Source organism: Rhipicephalus microplus, chromosome 7, assembly GCF_043290135.1.
Source record: "Rhipicephalus microplus isolate Deutch F79 chromosome 7, USDA_Rmic, whole genome shotgun sequence".
NCBI lineage: Eukaryota > Metazoa > Arthropoda > Arachnida > Ixodida > Ixodidae > Rhipicephalus > Rhipicephalus microplus.
The window spans coordinates 77,815,904-77,832,958 of NC_134706.1; the positions used below are offsets into that span (position 1 = coordinate 77,815,904).

The following is a 17,055-nucleotide window of genomic DNA, read 5'->3' on the forward strand; positions in this document are numbered from 1 at the left end:
TGTTCCGAGCGAGATTCATCAGGCGCCTGTAAACATTATTTGTATGATGTAGTCAATCGAAACGCGCTCTTATATGGGGCCAAAAGTGAACATACCAGCATTTATTACCACAACGAACTGAAGTGTATACAGAAAGACACACCTTAAAGGTACCCTGCAACACTCTTACAAACCACATCGAATGAATTCATGGTTGGGGTTTGTTGCCTTGTGAATTGACCACCGAACACTTTTCTGAATCCGTGAAGCCTAGTTGCAGATTTGTCGCACGCTGTAATTGCTTTGTATTTCCTCTCGTCCCGCTGAAAGCACTGGAAGCTAAACGGAGAGGGATGACACGAGGGAAAGTGGTAGTCTCAAGAGGGCATCCTGGCCTTAAGCACATTTTATTAATATTTTTTCCCTTCGAATGCATGGCTTTCAGCGTTATCGCGAATGTGCTTGCGCTCATAAGTTGGCCTTCCACGGTGGTCACGCTTAAGGTCCCCACATAAAACAAGTTTTTTTTTTCATGTAGAGACCTTAGTCACGCTAACAAGGCAGCTCGCAAGGCGCGATCCTGCCAATGACTTTGAAACTGTCCATATGGCGCGTTAATTTAAAAATATTACACTATTTGTAGAAAGAAGAGGGCCCGATTGGTAGCTCGCTTTCAGAATTATCCTAAACTCCACGACATCGGCTGCACTTTGTTGTTTGGCTCGCACATTTTCGGGAGCCTTGTTCAGCGATCAACAGCGTTTTCTGACCATGCTGAAAATTACAGCCGGGTCCTTTTTTTTTTGGTGCGTGTTCCCGGAGCATTGCTAGAAATGGTTGGAAATGTCAATCAGTAATTGCACGTTTAATTTTGTCGAAACACCTTTCTCAAGACGGCCTCAGTCAATGCGTACAGTGTGTTAGAATGTCTTCAACGTACATTTCGGCCTAACCAATTACGCAACTATAGGTTTTTATCAACTCTGAAGCTCACCAAATGCTTCTAAAACATACCCTATTTCTTAAAATATGCGCAAAATACTTACCAGTGCATTTCCCAATTTAATAATTTGTGTCATTGCCGCAATTTGGTGAAAAATTCAGTGAAATGTAGAATGATTCTTGTATGCTGAAACCACTTTTCTTACACACATTCAGAAGCTGAATTTTCAGCATTATATCGTGAAAATCGTATCTATAGCCTTTAAATAGAGTTTTCTGTGGTGTTCTTTGAATATGCCCTGTTGGGTGAACTGACACCACCTCGTGGCCAAAGTTGGCTAATAAATGCAGCATACAATCAAAATACATTTTCTCCTGTTTATGCGTTCCAATGCTGACCATAGTTAGCTAAACATACAGCAAGGCTGACCATGGCCGTCTTAAATCCATTCGAAGTTCTCACGCGTAGCCGAAAAATTTGACAGCTCCGAGTGGGACACATCGGAGACAAGCACGACACAGGCTACACCTCTGTTCAAACAATACAGCGGCCACGCGGAATGCTAAGATAGCTCGGATTTCACAGGCATGTTTATCTGCCCACAAACGGATGCTCCTTTACGAAGGAGTAAGCTATACGTTTTAGTTATCATAAGTTTGCGCAGTAAATACAGTTGCATAAACAGCTGTTTTGTTTGCTTTTCCTAGCTTGCTCTTATCGACGCTAGGCCTCGTCATGTCGAACTGACGTCATTCAGATGCGTCCAACTATAAGGACAGCTGTGGTTCGATGCCCACTTTGAAGCTGTTAGCTTGGGTGGTCTATGATGCTGCCAAAAGTCAGTACAGCCCCATGTTTACTGAAATGTACTTGCTGTTGGTCATCTGAGAACCAAACGCTCGAACTTAGACCGAATATTACGAAACGAAGTAATCATACAGGTCATGCTGTACAGATTCAGCGAGGTCCTCTTCGGTAGTCTCACAGGGTTCGTCTGCCCAGCACAAGGCTTGCATCTTCCCAGCGAGAACCATGCACTTTTTTCTTTCTTAGCGCAAAGAAGCAGCGCCTCTCACAATCGTCACAAGCTACATTTTAAATTGACTTTTGGAAGTCCCATAGTTTGCCATTCTTGTAACAACCAGCAGATTGTGAATAATCAATCATTGTAACGACAAAACGGACTTGCAGCGCGTTCTTGTCCATGACAAGCACGTCCTCAGATGCCCTGTTCTATCCCACAGAAAACTGAAGCCAAATACATATGTAGCCGCATATAAAACATTTGATGGAAAAAAAAATTACTTCGTATTAGTGGGCGTAGTGTATAGCTTACCTGAACAATCTTGTTACAGCTGAAAACTATGCAAACAAGAATATTTACACTTGGTATTTCTATTTTTTTCTGTATGAAGCGAACCCAACACGACGTGTGCGTGGTATTGCTAATGCAGTAAGAGTTTGCGTTGACTCTGCCTGTTGCATTATTCGTCCGAACCCGTCACTACTGCAATTACTCACACTACGGCAAGAAAACGTTACCTAGTGTGTGGTACAAATTCTGCGGCTAGAACCAGAGCTAGGTTCAAATATCATCCGTTCTTATAGGGGACCATTTTTTTCTAAACATATCTCACTCTGAATGAGATATCAGCCGGGCCTATAGGGGGCCATTTTCCTCTAAACATCAGTCTCACTCTGAATGAGATATTAGCCGACAACCTAAAGAAGATACACATCAATTGATAAGGTTAGGAATGTTTAATTCTAGCGAATATCAATAAATAGGAGTAAAATCTAGGCTCCGTGATACATGATACATCCATGAAAACACATCGTCAAGTTTTAAAAAAGTGTGATTAACACATAGCTATGGTTGGGTTAGCAGCATCAAGAGCCTTGCGGACTGGGTTGAAGGTACTCTCGGAAGCGCTCGGCTGCTTTGGTCACAGGCTCTGAGCAGACACCGGCCACCAGAATCCCCCACTTTTCCATTAGCTCCACGCAATCTGCCTTATCCAATGGACAGTTGTGCGGTGCCGCCGAGGCGATTCCCTTGAAGCTTTCGATGACCTCCCAGTGCGGCTTGAACCTCATTTGCGGATCGGTAAACTTTATCAACTCCTTAAGATATAGGAAGTGAGCATTCGTAATAGTGGACGTGTAGGCTTCACCGTGAGGTATGAGGCCGGAGAAAGCCGTCGTCATCATGGCAGCTGGGTAGTTGGGCACTATGCTATTCATCCTACTGTGAGGCACAGGAAGACTGTCCTTCCACTTGATGGCTTTGGTAACGGTCAAGCCACTGAACGTGAGGCTGACTCTCGCTAGCGTGAGCCCATTATTGGGCAAGTTGCCAGACCGCAGATCGTACATCGCTATCAGGTCGTCGAAGAAAGCCTTGCCAGTATCACACATCTCTGCACGTATCGTGCGGAGATTGGTGCCGCGAAAGAGGTACATGCTGATTATCGCACTCAGGTCATTCACAAACCCCCTTGCTTTTCGCCCATTTTGCGTCGCCATTTCGGTAGCGATCTTGCAACACTGCTTTGTGTCAAATTCTCCGTAACCATACAAGCTCGCAGCCGCAGAAATTTCCGAAGTGACTCGGTCAAAGTCAAAATTTACTGCAGAAGTGCCATTATACCACGCTTCCAAGGCAGTCGGGATTGATTCCATGGCTGAGATTCGGGGAGCGTAGCGGTCGAGGCCTGCATAAAGGGCAAAGTTCACTAGACATGACACACAGTTTTTCTACGCCAAGATTTATAATTGCCCTACAGCAAGATAAGGCCTAAGATAGACACTTTAGAACGCGACAGACTGCGAAAAAAAAATATGTTGACATCAACTTTTAAAATCCGTTATTGCTTACAGCGCACTCTGAGACACGGGTGAGGATGGACACACACAGAGAAGTGCTGACAAACCACTGACTTGTACTTGGTATTACGTGGTTTCATTGTCAAAGGACGTTATCGACAGCATACTTTCGCGCAATTCCTACTATGAATGTTTACACCCATGTGTTCCTTCGAATTAAAATTCCGTTGTTATTCAGCGCTTCTCTTGCGTCTCGGGGTGCGCTGTAAGCCATTTTGGATCTTCGCCAACTTGCCTGGTAAAAAGACCTAGTTAGAATTCACGTTTAGGCCATCATAAGCAAATGAATAATGATACATGTTGCGTTTGCAGCAAAGTTATAGCCTTGGGATGGCTAGAATTTTATTACGTCTAATTTATATCATTATAACACTGAAAATAAGGGAGGCTATGAAGTGTGTTTGAAATATAAGTGCTTATACTAAAATGTGATTAATGGAGACAACAAAGACAAGGCCCTTGGCTTTCAGGGTGCCTCTTTGAGTTATGTACTTCAATTTTGCTTATAATTAATCATTAACACGATTAACAAGCAATTGACTGGATTCATTGCATGGTGCGTCGGTATATGTTCTTGTTAATGCGCCCTCAATCTGTAGGTCAGCTTTTATAAAAAACAACAGGTATTAAAAAAGACAACCATGGTACTTTCGTCATAAGAGTGCTGATTCAAGTGCCACCACCGGTATGTGGGAGAAATATTTCACAATGCCCCATGGCTTGTAGTGTTAAAGTTTTCTTGTAAGCAGCTAATCTACACTACGATCTGGCTTCTCTCAACCAGCCTGGTATCAATATAGTAGAGCGGGCAATGCTACATGTCTTCTTAAAAGATGCACAGGAGCGCTCGTGCTTATTTCGAGTCGCTCACAATAAGGAGTGTCACAAATCGTTCCGCCCAGCTATGTCCTTATCGTTCTTGCGCTCGTGCTCTTCACCACTTGCTTAGCCTGACGGCCATGCGTACAAGACGCGACATTTGTTTATGTGACGTCCGATAAGAGAACCCAGTGTGGCAATTGCATACTGTTTGATGATTCTACGCACGAAACGGTACTCACACCCAATGCGACAGTGTCTCTTTGACACAGTGCTTACATGCAGCTTCCCGACGTACTGTTTTAAGTTATAGCTGTTGTGGCGCAACTCAATTCATACTAAACTCTCTTCGGCATCCAAATGTTCAGGCATTGCCTCTTATTTATTACAACACAAACACCCTCTTGATTGAATATGTTAACAAAGAAATTTTAAAAGAAATCTTTACAGAGTGATAAAAAGTACGATTGGAGTAAAACAAAAGCGGCAAGCATAGTCATCGGCATCCGAGGCGCCGTCATATAGCGGTTGCGATAGAGAAGCTGTTGGTTTGATCAAGTTTTAATGGCAGGGAGAATTATTAAGGGTGATCTAGACGAATTGGCTAAGGTACACTTTGGAAAGAGCAGTGCAAGCACGAAAGTGCTGAAGGAAGGGTGGCGTATAGTTATAAACGGATCGCAAAAAAAAAGAAAGACGCACACCAAAGACCTTACTATACAAGCCTCCTACGCGAACGAACAATTTTGTTTCTGAGTAATAAATAAATGGTCCTATATTCCGGATGTACGTGGTCTCTTCTTTAGATGGTATCTTTCATTTCTCACAACATCGCCTTTCATCGCTTGCAGCACTGCTTGATTATAACCTAGCTGCAACCTCTTTTAAAATGTCTGTAATCACGCTTGGTTATTTCAAAGAACGGAAAAAAGAAAAAAGATGAAAAGAAAAAAAAACGAAAAAAAAACAAAGAAAGAAAGAAAGAAAGAAAGCGAGAAAGAAAGAGAAGCATTGATTCAGCTGATTCAGGCTGGGGCAAGCAGACACTTCGTTTTTCGAACTGTTACAATGGAACATTCACATCTGTAGATCTGACGCATCGGTATTTGGAATAGAGTCACTTTGCGCATTCAGGCATAATCTATTTGACTTTTGCAGATTATAGAGCGTAAGCAACATTGGCGTTACTCGTGAAATATTATGTTATCTCATAGGAAATATATTATCTCAGAACCATTAAACGCTTTCTAGAACGTTTCAATACAAAGAGCATGCAATTTTTGTATTCAGCGGCATGCAAAGATGCGCTCGCATAGTTCGCCAGGGACAATACGCCTCCTCCCATGTTTTGGTCTTCCTACTCACATACATTGTTGCTGGAGTTTAATTTTTGCTGTGCGCCGATTTGTGAACTGCATTCCATCGTCGGGGAGCGTGTTGAGTACAGTGTCCAACACGCAACAGGACGATGCGGACAACTTCTCACGCCGAACGTTTGCCTCGGTACCTGAAACCACACGCACGCCTTGCAAGCCACGTCTTCTTAATGAGAAACCAGGACGATGATTGGAGTTATGGTGTGCACTGGATTCTTGTGAATGAGTATTCCTCGTGGAATACTTCACAGAGCAACAGGTTAAATACGGAAAAAAAAAGGAAACAGTGCTGTGTCCCTTCTCTGTCCGTATCTAACCCGTTGCGCTGTAAAATATTCTACGATGAACATCCACCAACTCCCCAACTCGCGATACTGCTTCATAATGAGTATACCTGCGGCCGGGTTTATTTTGGAAACATGCAGTTCCGTTTATTCCTTTTATCTGCGAGTCGATCGCCAAGCTCTCTATCGCACTACAATTCGCATGCCTGCATACGTTACACGTAGCCCTATATTTATCGGACCATAAGGTGAAGTATTTGCGGACGTAGTATCCGCAAACGTTTTTATTTGAATACCTCACTTTGTGCTAATTGTGCGCAAAGTAATAGCACAGCGTAATATAAGCATTGAATTATATATAAATGCCATAATTCTTACATGAATAGGTGTCATTTATTCTTGTTAGAGCTGAAGCAAACAAGAAATGCGCATTTTAAGGAAGATTCTGCGGGTGTGTTGAACAGATAAGTAATGCTGCAAATATAGGAATTAAGGTGGTTTAACTTCAACCCATCTGCAGGAAAACGCCAGAAGTGCTAAATAAAAGTTGCATAAATAAGCCTCTAACTCAAACAAAGGTAGACTAAACGGCGGTACGCTACTGTCTTTAGTCATAAGGCGATATGAGTTTAGCTGGAGTTGCTTGAAGCGCACTCGTCAGAGACTCGTCGACTCACCTTAGCGCAAGTACTTAGCGCAAGTACTTAGCGCAAGTACTTAGCGCAAGTACTAGTAAAACTATCTTTAGATGTCTCTACTATTCATGTGGTGCTTTTCGGACTTTCTACCCCATATATCAATCGAAGCTATCGTTAGACCCAATGTCGTGCTAGTGCCAACAAAATTACGTCACGTTTTTGACGAATATTGCGTCATACCTGTATTGTTGTTTGTTCAGCCAGAAGCGTTTTCTCCTCACACAGAAGGCGTTAAGCCTCATGAGCTGCCAAAGAACCACTATTCTCTGAACTTTATAACTTTTATGAAACCTCCGCGAAGAATTACAGTTACCCTTAAGGTAATGCATGCCCCTGCACAGCCCGATGCAACCACCCGTAGTAGACCAACTCGTACGCTTGAATTTATGTACTTTCGCCGGCGCCAAATCTTTTGCAAACGATGGCACTACCAGCATATACAGCTCATAAAGTCTCTTTTAGGAAAACAGTACGCGCCCAAATATTGAAGACGCCACCCTCGAACGTGCGCGTTTGATGCCTTCAAGATATTTGAAACGCCACCGATCGGAGAAAAGAGGTGTTTTGCTAGTTAGAGAAAGCGTCTACAAGAATGGATTCATAACATGAACTGCTTGACATTCGAACTATAGTACGTGCAATAACTCCCACCATTTTCATCGTGCAAACCTACACCTACCGTGAATTCAGAACACCTAAAATCGGAACGTCAACCAGCGCTTATGCTTCCTAATAGATAGCACTAGTCGCATAGCCACTTACGGATGTGGAAGAACGTGAATGGAGGCAGGAATCACGTAGCCGTAGTTGACAAGCCGAGCGGTCTACAACGAGCAACAGCAGCAGTGCTAGACTGGCAGCCACAACAGCTTAGTGCGACGACACCTACAGAATGTTTACTGTGATGAAGCGGGAGATTTGGGAAGGAGGACCGCTATCACACGCGATCTTTTCGCGGTGCTTTAACATAATCACCCCCATTCCCAAGATTGTCTCTTGCAGTGGTCCGATAGCCAAAGGTTCCGACTGCGCAGGTGGGCGGATTTTAGAGACAAGATATGTGCCGGGCAGTAAATGGCGCTACAGCATAACTCGTTAGGGTTTCTTGACAGTCCTGTCGTCTTTGTTTTGTTGCGCCAGTCTTCTAAGAATCGATAAAGAAACCAACCAAAGTGAATGTAATCAAGGTAAACGCGCATGTGTTAACATAGTTAGTTTATCATGCGAAGTATCAAGCATGACTGATCGCGGAAAGGCAGGACACGCACTCACACAAACAGCGACGATTATCAAACGAAATTGTTTATTTTCAGTTGAAAACGAGAGCTTTGTGCGTGTATGTCTGTGTGCTACTCGGTCGCATGCTGTCACACTGTTCATACGTCTCTATGCTTGTATTTGACAACGCCACGGAGCTACCAACAAAGCCAAGTTCAAACACCGAGCTCATGTGACACACACACACACGTGTGTGTGTGCGTGTGCGTGCGTGTGCGTGCGTGTGTGTGTGCGCGTGTGTGTGTGTGTGTGTGTGTCTGTGTGTGCAATTGTATAAGCAAATACAGAAGAACCTGCCTGCTCAATAGCATTTATGACGATAAAGTAGTGTGACACCAAACGGCATCCACGCGTGTTCTATACCAGCTATTCTCAGGCCCACTCCATGAGGGCACACTTATGTGCTCCCTGAAATCACGTGGTTAGGCGCTGAAACAATCTAAGCGATTCGCGACTATCTGAAGCGGCAGCGGTTCCAAGCACTTTGCAGTTGACGAGATGATTGCCGCTTACTCCAGAGGAATATTTTTAGCGACTAAAGCCTTGGTCACACTCTGCTGCCCATTCATCTGACTTCACTGACCCCTGCAAAAATTAACGCTTCTATTATAAGTGTGCTTCGTAGGATATGAACAGCGATGCCTGTGCAAGTTGCGTGGTAGATGGTACCATACGTCTTCAAAAGTCGAATTTGGCGCCGTTTAAAAATGGGGGCAAAAAAACAGCGCAAGAAAAGTCAAAACACAAGCGAAGAAACACCTAAGACGAGTGATATTCTGTGCTACGCCCCTGTTCGCGCCATATTTCCACCTTTACATATGTGTGACCAGCTATCTCGAATTACCACACTTCTGCTAACCGGTACAGATCTGTCCTCACGGTGCCTTGACACCGCGAGTTTTTCTAAGAAGCAGTGGCGCAGCCAAGGGCGGTACATCGAGCCACTGCTCCCCTAACCCCTGTTACGAAAGACGGCGACGCCAACACAGTCCCGAAGGCACCACTGCTCCGATCTCCACCGACACTGTCACCAGCCGTTTGGTGGCGTAGGTTTCTCGGCTCGCAGCTGCTTCTGCGCAGAGCTGATAGACGAGCGGACGAGACGACGGTGAGTTAACTCTTTATGGGACACAATGAAAAAAAAACACGATCAATTCATTTTGTCTGTATAAAACTGATGGTTACTACATCACTATGTGACATATAAAATTTTAGTTTCGTCAGTGCAAAGGGGGACTCAAAAAAAGTGGGACGCATATGTCCCACTGGTTGTTCAGACAACCAGAGAATGTGGGACAATATGGTCCCAGTAACCACATTCAAAAGGGCTGTTGGCAATAAAGAAAATGTGGGTACTAAATTTATTCAAAATTGCACTCTTGCAAACAGCAACGTCTGGCTTTATGAAAACCTTCACTTTCCGTTATGAAAAGGCAGGAAACAAGTAGCACACAACGGCACGTTGCAGACTTTGCATACAAGTGCCGTCCTAATTTCCTTCGCCTTGGTAGAACACCACCTGCACCGTTTACGTCCGGTTGTCTTCACAGGGTGGTGGTCACCTTTGTGAAATCTGATTTCTACAGGAACGCCCACCATCTTCTGTCCAGACTGACGTCCACGCTTCTTGTGCTGAAAAGCGGGAATGGCCGTCTTTTTCCTGAAGCTCTGACCGCTGATAAGCTCCCTTCCAAGGGCAAGACGAAACCACAAGTATTCGTTTGTTGTGAAGTGGCAATGCTGAATGAAAGCGTTGACTACAGCTGCATCTAAGAGGTAATAGAAGAGTCTGTACCAACCCTTTTTCGACCTACGGTCGCACATATATGCGTTACGCTTTTGGTCGAATCGTTCGACACCCCCCATGAACTTATTGTAGTCAGAGACTACTTTGGGGCATGTCACGCCCACCTTGGCTCCATTAGAAAGCGTCCGGTTCACTTCAACCACCTCAGATGGATCATGGAAGTTTGACAGCATCGTCACATTTCGGTTGTCACGCCACTAGTACGCCGTCAATTGGCCCTTTGATCGCCAAACATAGTCCCCTCTCTTCAATTTCTGGTCCACTTTGATTTCATGAGGTAAATCCTTCCTATTTGTTCTAACCGTGCCTGCTGCCATAATTTGTTTTTCTGAAAGCTCTTCCATGAGCTTGGTCGTAGTGAAGGAGTTATCAAAGTAGAGCGTACTGTCTTCGTCAACATTGTTGCAAAGAGAAAGAACGACATGTTCTCCAAGTGTACGACCAGCCTCTCTTTCTGCAGACTTCCCTTCATATATTTGAAACTCGCAGAGGTAGCCAGTCACAGAGTCCGCTCTACACCAGACCTTGTACCCGCGTTTGATTGGTTTCATGGGGGCATACTGTTTCACAGCCGATCGTCCTTTGAAACGCACCATACTTTCGTCAATTGCCTGGTGGCCAGAAGGCTTGTACTCTTGAAGAAACTTTTTGTTCAAGGTGTCCACAAGAGGTCGTATTTTGGCCAGTCTATCAAAACCCTCTTCACCTTTACTTTTTATCTTCTCATTGTCGTAAAAGCGCAGTGAGTTCATAATGGCCTGAAACCTCTTGAATGTCATCACACTGGATATCTCCTTCACATTGAAAAAAAGCTGTCGCTACTCCAGTAGAGGTACAGATGGTGCGCAGTATTTACGCTCATCAAAATAAGAATGCCCAAATAGGCTTTCAGTTCACCTTTTGTTAGATCGTGCCACCCTCTTCGAGCCTCCTGCCTGGCATAGCGGTTTGTTTCAAGCACGATCATTTCAAGTACATCATCATTGAAGTACAGGCTGAATGACTCGGATGGTGTACAAGATGAGGACAACTAGCTTGAATACTGTGGTTCCAGGCTACTCACAGAGCGATTGTTGAGAACCGTAAGAGCTGTAGACCACAAAGCGGTTCCTTCCGAGGCAACATCTCGGCTGTCAGAGTTATCCGATTGGACTGGCTCAGGACTTCTCGGGCGTCTTTTCTTTTTTTGGGCTTCTTCCTGACGTACGATGATCGCCTCCTTTTTCCTGTGCTTGTGGATGGCTGATCAAGCGCGTTGTCATCTGAGTCACTTTCCTCGACCGGAGCCAGCGCGTGCACAACTTCATTCTCACTGTCTGCAAGTTCACTCTCGATGTCGCTTTCTCGAGGATCATCTGGAAGCCTGAACAGAAGCTCAACCGCTTCTTCAACTGATAGCGACCTCCCTGGAATGAAAAGAGAATGCAATAGCGCGCTAAAATTCTGACGTAAGCGAGAAGAAAATTAGGCCTAGGAAATTTCGCCAGCTCTGAGTTGCGTCACTCATGTTGCACAACTTTCCGGGTAGCCAGTACGACAATAAAGTCAGAAAACATAACACAGTGATTCTATATAGAAACCCACACGAGAAATAAAACTTTCACACTTACTTGTCATTGTGTATTTAGTGCACGTCGACTCAAAATACCCGCGAAACTGAGCGCGGTAAACGAATTCGAAACGCTTCGAATGAAACGTTATATTGTGCTGCCCCCTAGAGCTTCGTAGAAAATAATGTTAAAAAACGTTAGGTTAGGCACTCACCAGATGGCGAAAGCAGTCTCAGCTAAACAGCGGCGGTGGTTTTGGTGTGGCGCGGCTTTTAAACCGCAGTCAAAAAGTGGGTTGTAAATGTCCCACTGTCCCATAAAGGGTTAAAGCAAGGTTTGTGTACAGCATAGAAATAGACGCGTTACAAATTCGGCACTGGGGTCGACAGTTTAGAGACTCGAAGAGCCGAGCTCTCTTCTCTGACACATAGGTCTACTTCACGCGACGCACCGCAGGGCTTTTTTTTAGACACCGGGTGAATTCTTTGAGTAATCAAATGTCCAACCAGAAGCGCCACTGGTCCTGAGGTCAGAATCCTCTAATGGGGCTCGCCGCTGGGCCGCGTCATTCTCATAGAATCCGGAGTCGCTGCGCGTGGTTGCAGCCAAGGACTAGTGACGTCGCCACGCATTGCGTAAGTAAGACTCGCCAGACAGGAAGGCGCCGATTGCTTCGACGGGCTCGTGGGCGGAGGGGCTCGCTGTGCGTTGCACGACAGAAAGGCGCCGCCGCGTGATGACGCCGTTGAGTTGTTCGCGTTCAGCGGGCTCGCATGCTGGCTTTGACACAGATTGCCTTTTTCAGAGGCATGCTCATTCGGAGTGGACTCGCAGGCATAACACCACATGAATTTTTTTGCCATGTGATACACTGCCAAAAATAACGCTCGCTACACTTCCCCCTCTGGACCCACTCGGTCCACCCAAAAACTTTCTGCCTACGTCGAATCTACGAGGTGAACCTTGTGGCATACTTTAACCGAACCAATTTTATTCACAAGTAAAACTTGCGTGTCTTTAACAAAGTTGTTCTCGTACTAAGCGAAGAACCGTCGATAAACTGCAGACCACCCTCGCCCATGTCCTTACCGGTGGCCATAACGACCATCAGCGAGAGCTACTGCACATGCGCCCGGTTGTGGACATGCTTCATAACCGGGGGTCTTGTCCCTATGCTTCAGTGACGTAAAAGTTGCCGATGAATGAAAAAAAAAAGCTGCGTGTGATAATTGTCTCTTCCTTTCTTTTGTTGCATTGCGAGAAAGCATTTTGTAGGGGGCGTCACTATAAGCTGTCGGGGCTGTTCGTCTAACATTGCTTCTTTCCTCGTTGTCGACCACTCGGCTTGCCATCGCCGGCCGCTCAACTTCTGCATCTGTTATTGTTCTCCCATATCCGTGAGTGGTTCTGCAACTAGCGTTACACATTAGGAAGCCGAAGCGCTGTCTGTTGTTTTGATTTGAGGTGTTGCGAATACCGCAAGCAGAAACCTGGAGGATTACAAAAAGGGTTCAACATACGTCGAGGACGATGCAACGAGCAATGGTAAGGAAAATGATAGTGTTAACTCTAAGAGACAAAATGAGAGGAGAATGGGTAAGGGAATAAACTGGGGTTAAAGGTACCATAGTTGCGCATTTTCGATGAAGGCGGAAATGCTGGAGGCCCGTGTGCTTAGATTTAGGTGCGTGTTAACAAGCCTAGGTGGTCGAATTTTCGGAACCGTCCACTACGATTCTCTCATAGTCATATGATGGTTTTGGGACGTTAAACCCCAACACATAAATTTTTACAAAAGGCACCACAGTTGAAATCGAGAAGAAGAATTGGACATGGGCCGGGCACGCAACGTGTAGGCAGTATAACCGCAGGACATTAAGAGCAATCGGCTGGATTCAATGAGAAGGCAAGTGGATGAGGGGGAGACAGATTGTTTGGAGGATGGATGGGATTGGGAATCTTGCGGGGATAAAGTGGCAGCAGCGAGCACGGGACAGATTTGACTGGAAGAACATGGGAGAGCCCTTGTTCCTACAGCGGGCGTAGTAAAGCTGATAATGATGATGATGATGAGTATGCCGGAAGTTCAGCGTTGCACTTTAGAACTGATGGAGCTTGGTTGAAGTGTTTTTAGTGCCACTAAATCTATTTTGCTAATGTTTTTGTGTGGATACTTCCTCAATCTATTTTTGAGATCGGTGGCCTTTTGAAAAATTTGAAAGCAGCTATGCACGTTCTTGTGCGGAGTTTGCTATGTTTCTCACCTTATTTCTAAGATGAGCTGCACAAGTTGCGAATTTCGGTGGCGGCATCGCTACCGAAGAACTAGGCGCCGGCGACATTTAAGAAATTGTGTGCCAAAGTATGGAAACTACAAACACAGAAGACACTAAAAAAAAGGGGGGGGGGAGTATTCGAGAAGAGCTTTTCTTTAAAACCCGGCTCTGGTAAGCTTTCTGTCGACAGTTGAATGTCACACTGATAATGCACTCACAGTTTTTGACCGCCAACTACTAAAATTGTGGTGATAACGCGAGCGAAGCACTCGAAATAGATTGCGATCATCGTTGTGTGGCAGAAACACTACCGAACTACTGAAGTTTCTGACATTGCATGTACTTCAGTAGCAGACTATCGGGGTACGGGCATGCACCATCTTTGCATCGGTTTGCACCTACACCTGCTTTTCACCTATTGCCACGCTTGAGGCTGCATGGAGCGTCCAGATCCACGCGCTCACCTGCTCTTTTCAAGAGGGAACCGACCTGTGTAGTCTGTTTAGCACTAATGGGAACTCTAGGAGCACATGGCATCGCGAGGGGGCCAGCGCTGCAGACAGGGGTGGGCAGCAGCTCGCTCGCGTTCAGACGCTCGAGGTGCTCAGTGTTGAACTGCGCTGTCTCTCATGGCGGCACGCACTGGCTGCATTGCCCGCATACGGCAGATCGATTTCTCAGTACTTAAATTCTACTGAATGAATATGATTTGCGCAAGCGGACTAAGTTTTGAAATGTTTTCGACACATCTGTGCTCCGCAACACTGGCGTAGCCAATGTGTGTCGTCCGAAAATCACATATCAATATCTTCAGCGGTGAAAAACGTTCGTGGTGTTTGCGGCACGGCGAAGGCAAAATGTTCATGCGGGAAACGAGTAGAGTAGAAAAGTCTAACATTTCTGGAACACACCCACGCTGGGGCATTGCCCAAGATCCAGGCCATTCTAAAGAAATGCTCAAATTTTGTTAGCTTACGTCTGTTAAAGATGACTGGTGATGAAATAAAAAAAAATCACCACCATATCGAGAAAGTGAATATTATTTAGAGGAGCTTGCTTGTGGAAAGGCACGGGGCCTTTCTTGGCGAGATCATTTCTGTAGGAAGGCTTGTCACTGAGCCGGCGCACGATGAGCACGTCGGAGGCAGCGTTGTCGGGCACGTTCCGCGACCGGTGCTACAAAGTTTTGGCCATGTCGATCGGCACGTTAACCCAATGTTTCTGGTATACTCGACGCTGCCATGAGTCAAATGCCTAACGCTGTTAAGTGGCAAACGTGGAGGTAACAGGCGTTATTCAAGAGGATTTAGAGCAAGCAGGTGAGGAGAAAAAGATAGAAAAAACTTTTATTAGGTGGCCAATAATTGAATCTGGGAGGGCCCCTCTTTCCAGCCCAGAGGGTTTCTGGCAGGTGAGGAGGCTTGCGAAGATATCTGTACAAGTGCGTGACACTTGTCGTAAGATCTTTTCACGTGCTGCGGTGCATACGAAGCGACAAGAATGAAGTGGACATAGACGCGAGGAGGCAAACACGTAGGCCATCGAAAAATGACGCCTTGAGTGGCTTGTGCCATCTAGTGAGCATTGTCGGAATCGCCGGAGAGGTGACCAGGGCGGTGACTTTGAACGGCGACTGGAGTAGAGTACACTGGCAACACTGGTGTACACGCCGGCGGCCGGCGGACAAAGCATGGGCTTTAGAAGCAAGTTCCTCATAAATAGTTTAAATTGATAAACACATTACGCATATATAAAAAGCAACAAACGACGAAAACAAGCCTTCCCCCTCGCCTTACTTGTTTGTCTCGTTGTTTTTGCTAATGTAATGTTTCACGTTCCTGCGCATACATTTGTATTGGTTCCAGAAAACGGAAAAAAATGCTTCTAAGCCCTTCCTGTTTTGCGCCTTGTTAAAAAAATAGTGCTCTTGTCTTTTCTTTCTGTGAAGTACAGCATATACATTACCTGTTTTTAAATTATTAAAGAGATATTCCGTCAGAATATATAAGCATGTTTTCAGACTAGAAAGTCACCCAAACAAGCCGTTCAACAGCAGACAAAAGAAAGGAAGACTCTCGAGACAGCTTTGCCTGTCCTTTGATAAGGCACGTTGCAGGGCTAGTTGGCTGGAGTTCATTATTTATATGGGAATAGCGCACCACAAGTACACAAAAACAGACACAGTGGTGGCAGTTAAAATGATTCACAGACATTTTCCAAAATGATTTTCATTTCGTCATTTTGAATACATGTCTTTTGCATGCAATCCTGTTCTATATACGACTGTATATGCAGTTTATTGAAGTTCAACCCAAGCTATTTCCTTGAGTGGCTTGAAGATCGCTCCATCATGAGTCCACTGTACTGCGTAAAAGATTGTTTTTATGCTTGTTCGGGTGCTTATTTAAAGGTGAATGGTGGTACTGAGCAGCACTCTTAGACTCACTGCCACACGCGCGCCATCCGGCTGTGAAATATGCGCCTCACTGACATGAAATTTTGTCCCCGGAAAGAAAACTCTCTGACGCCTCTCGTAGTTTTCTATCGAAGGCCATTAGGCACAAACGAGTTGCACGCTCAGTGACGCGTAGTACAGGTACTTTATTCATGAAGGAGTTAAGCCTAAATTGGTAAACAAAAAAAGTATCGGGCGTGCATAAAAAACGTAGCGAGCATCAGGCCGCGCGACGGTCCTCGTCACTATGACGAAGCGGCGGGTGTGACTCCGATGCCTTGTTGAGCGAGGGTTCAAACATCGAGGCCCCCCTCCCGAAGCCAGGGTGATCGGTTGGGTGTGGCCAGTGGCCGCCAGAGTCGCCTTCTGTCCTGCCCCTCTTCCTCGAAAAGAATTTTTACCTGCGTTGATTTGCGACAGATAAACAACCAGCGGAATCACGAGGAACGAAGCGATTGCGAGATTATTATTTCATGAATGAAAGAAAACCAAACTTACTCAGAACAAGCTTATTTTGGTAATAATGATAATAATTCAATGGTTTTGCAAAGGTTGTTGTTTAGGCTTGTTGTTGCAGCATACTTAAATTATTTACCAGTGTGAGCAACACGCATGAGATCAAAATAACACAGAAAGCACTGAACATTCAACTGGAATTATATACCTGCTGGTAGCAATATAAATGCGCTTGTCACCACGAAAGC

The 17,055-nt window shown here is 45.2% G+C and overlaps 1 protein-coding gene across 2 annotated transcripts; it reads right to left on the reverse strand.

Annotated features, from left to right (window-relative positions):
* Positions 1 to 2,664: 2,664 nt before the first annotated feature.
* Positions 2,665 to 7,990, reverse strand: LOC142766989 (uncharacterized). Of its 2 annotated transcripts, XM_075868206.1 has the most exons (3): positions 7,748 to 7,990; positions 5,993 to 6,134; positions 2,665 to 3,636 (listed from the first exon to the last, which is right to left on the reverse strand). In XM_075868206.1, exons 2-3 carry the CDS (start codon positions 6,048 to 6,050, stop codon positions 2,813 to 2,815), a joined length of 882 nt encoding a protein of 293 aa, XP_075724321.1. In that variant the 5' UTR covers positions 6,051 to 6,134; positions 7,748 to 7,990; the 3' UTR covers positions 2,665 to 2,812. The 2 variants fall into 2 exon arrangements, with proteins under 2 accessions (XP_075724321.1, XP_075724322.1); XM_075868207.1 differs by lacking the exon at positions 5,993 to 6,134 and having other exon boundaries at positions 7,748 to 7,907.
* Between the last annotated feature and the right edge of the window lie 9,065 nt (positions 7,991 to 17,055).

Bases quoted from the DNA above. Each gene is read 5' to 3' on its own strand.
- LOC142766989 (XM_075868206.1), bottom strand. From the start codon at position 6,050: ATGGAATGCAGTTCACAAATCGGCGCACAGCAAAAATTAAACTCCAGC. The intron at 3,637-5,992 runs GTGAGTAGGAAG...CCCTTTATGCAG, and splicing joins AAACTCCAGCAACAATGTAT to GCCTCGACCGCTACGCTCCC.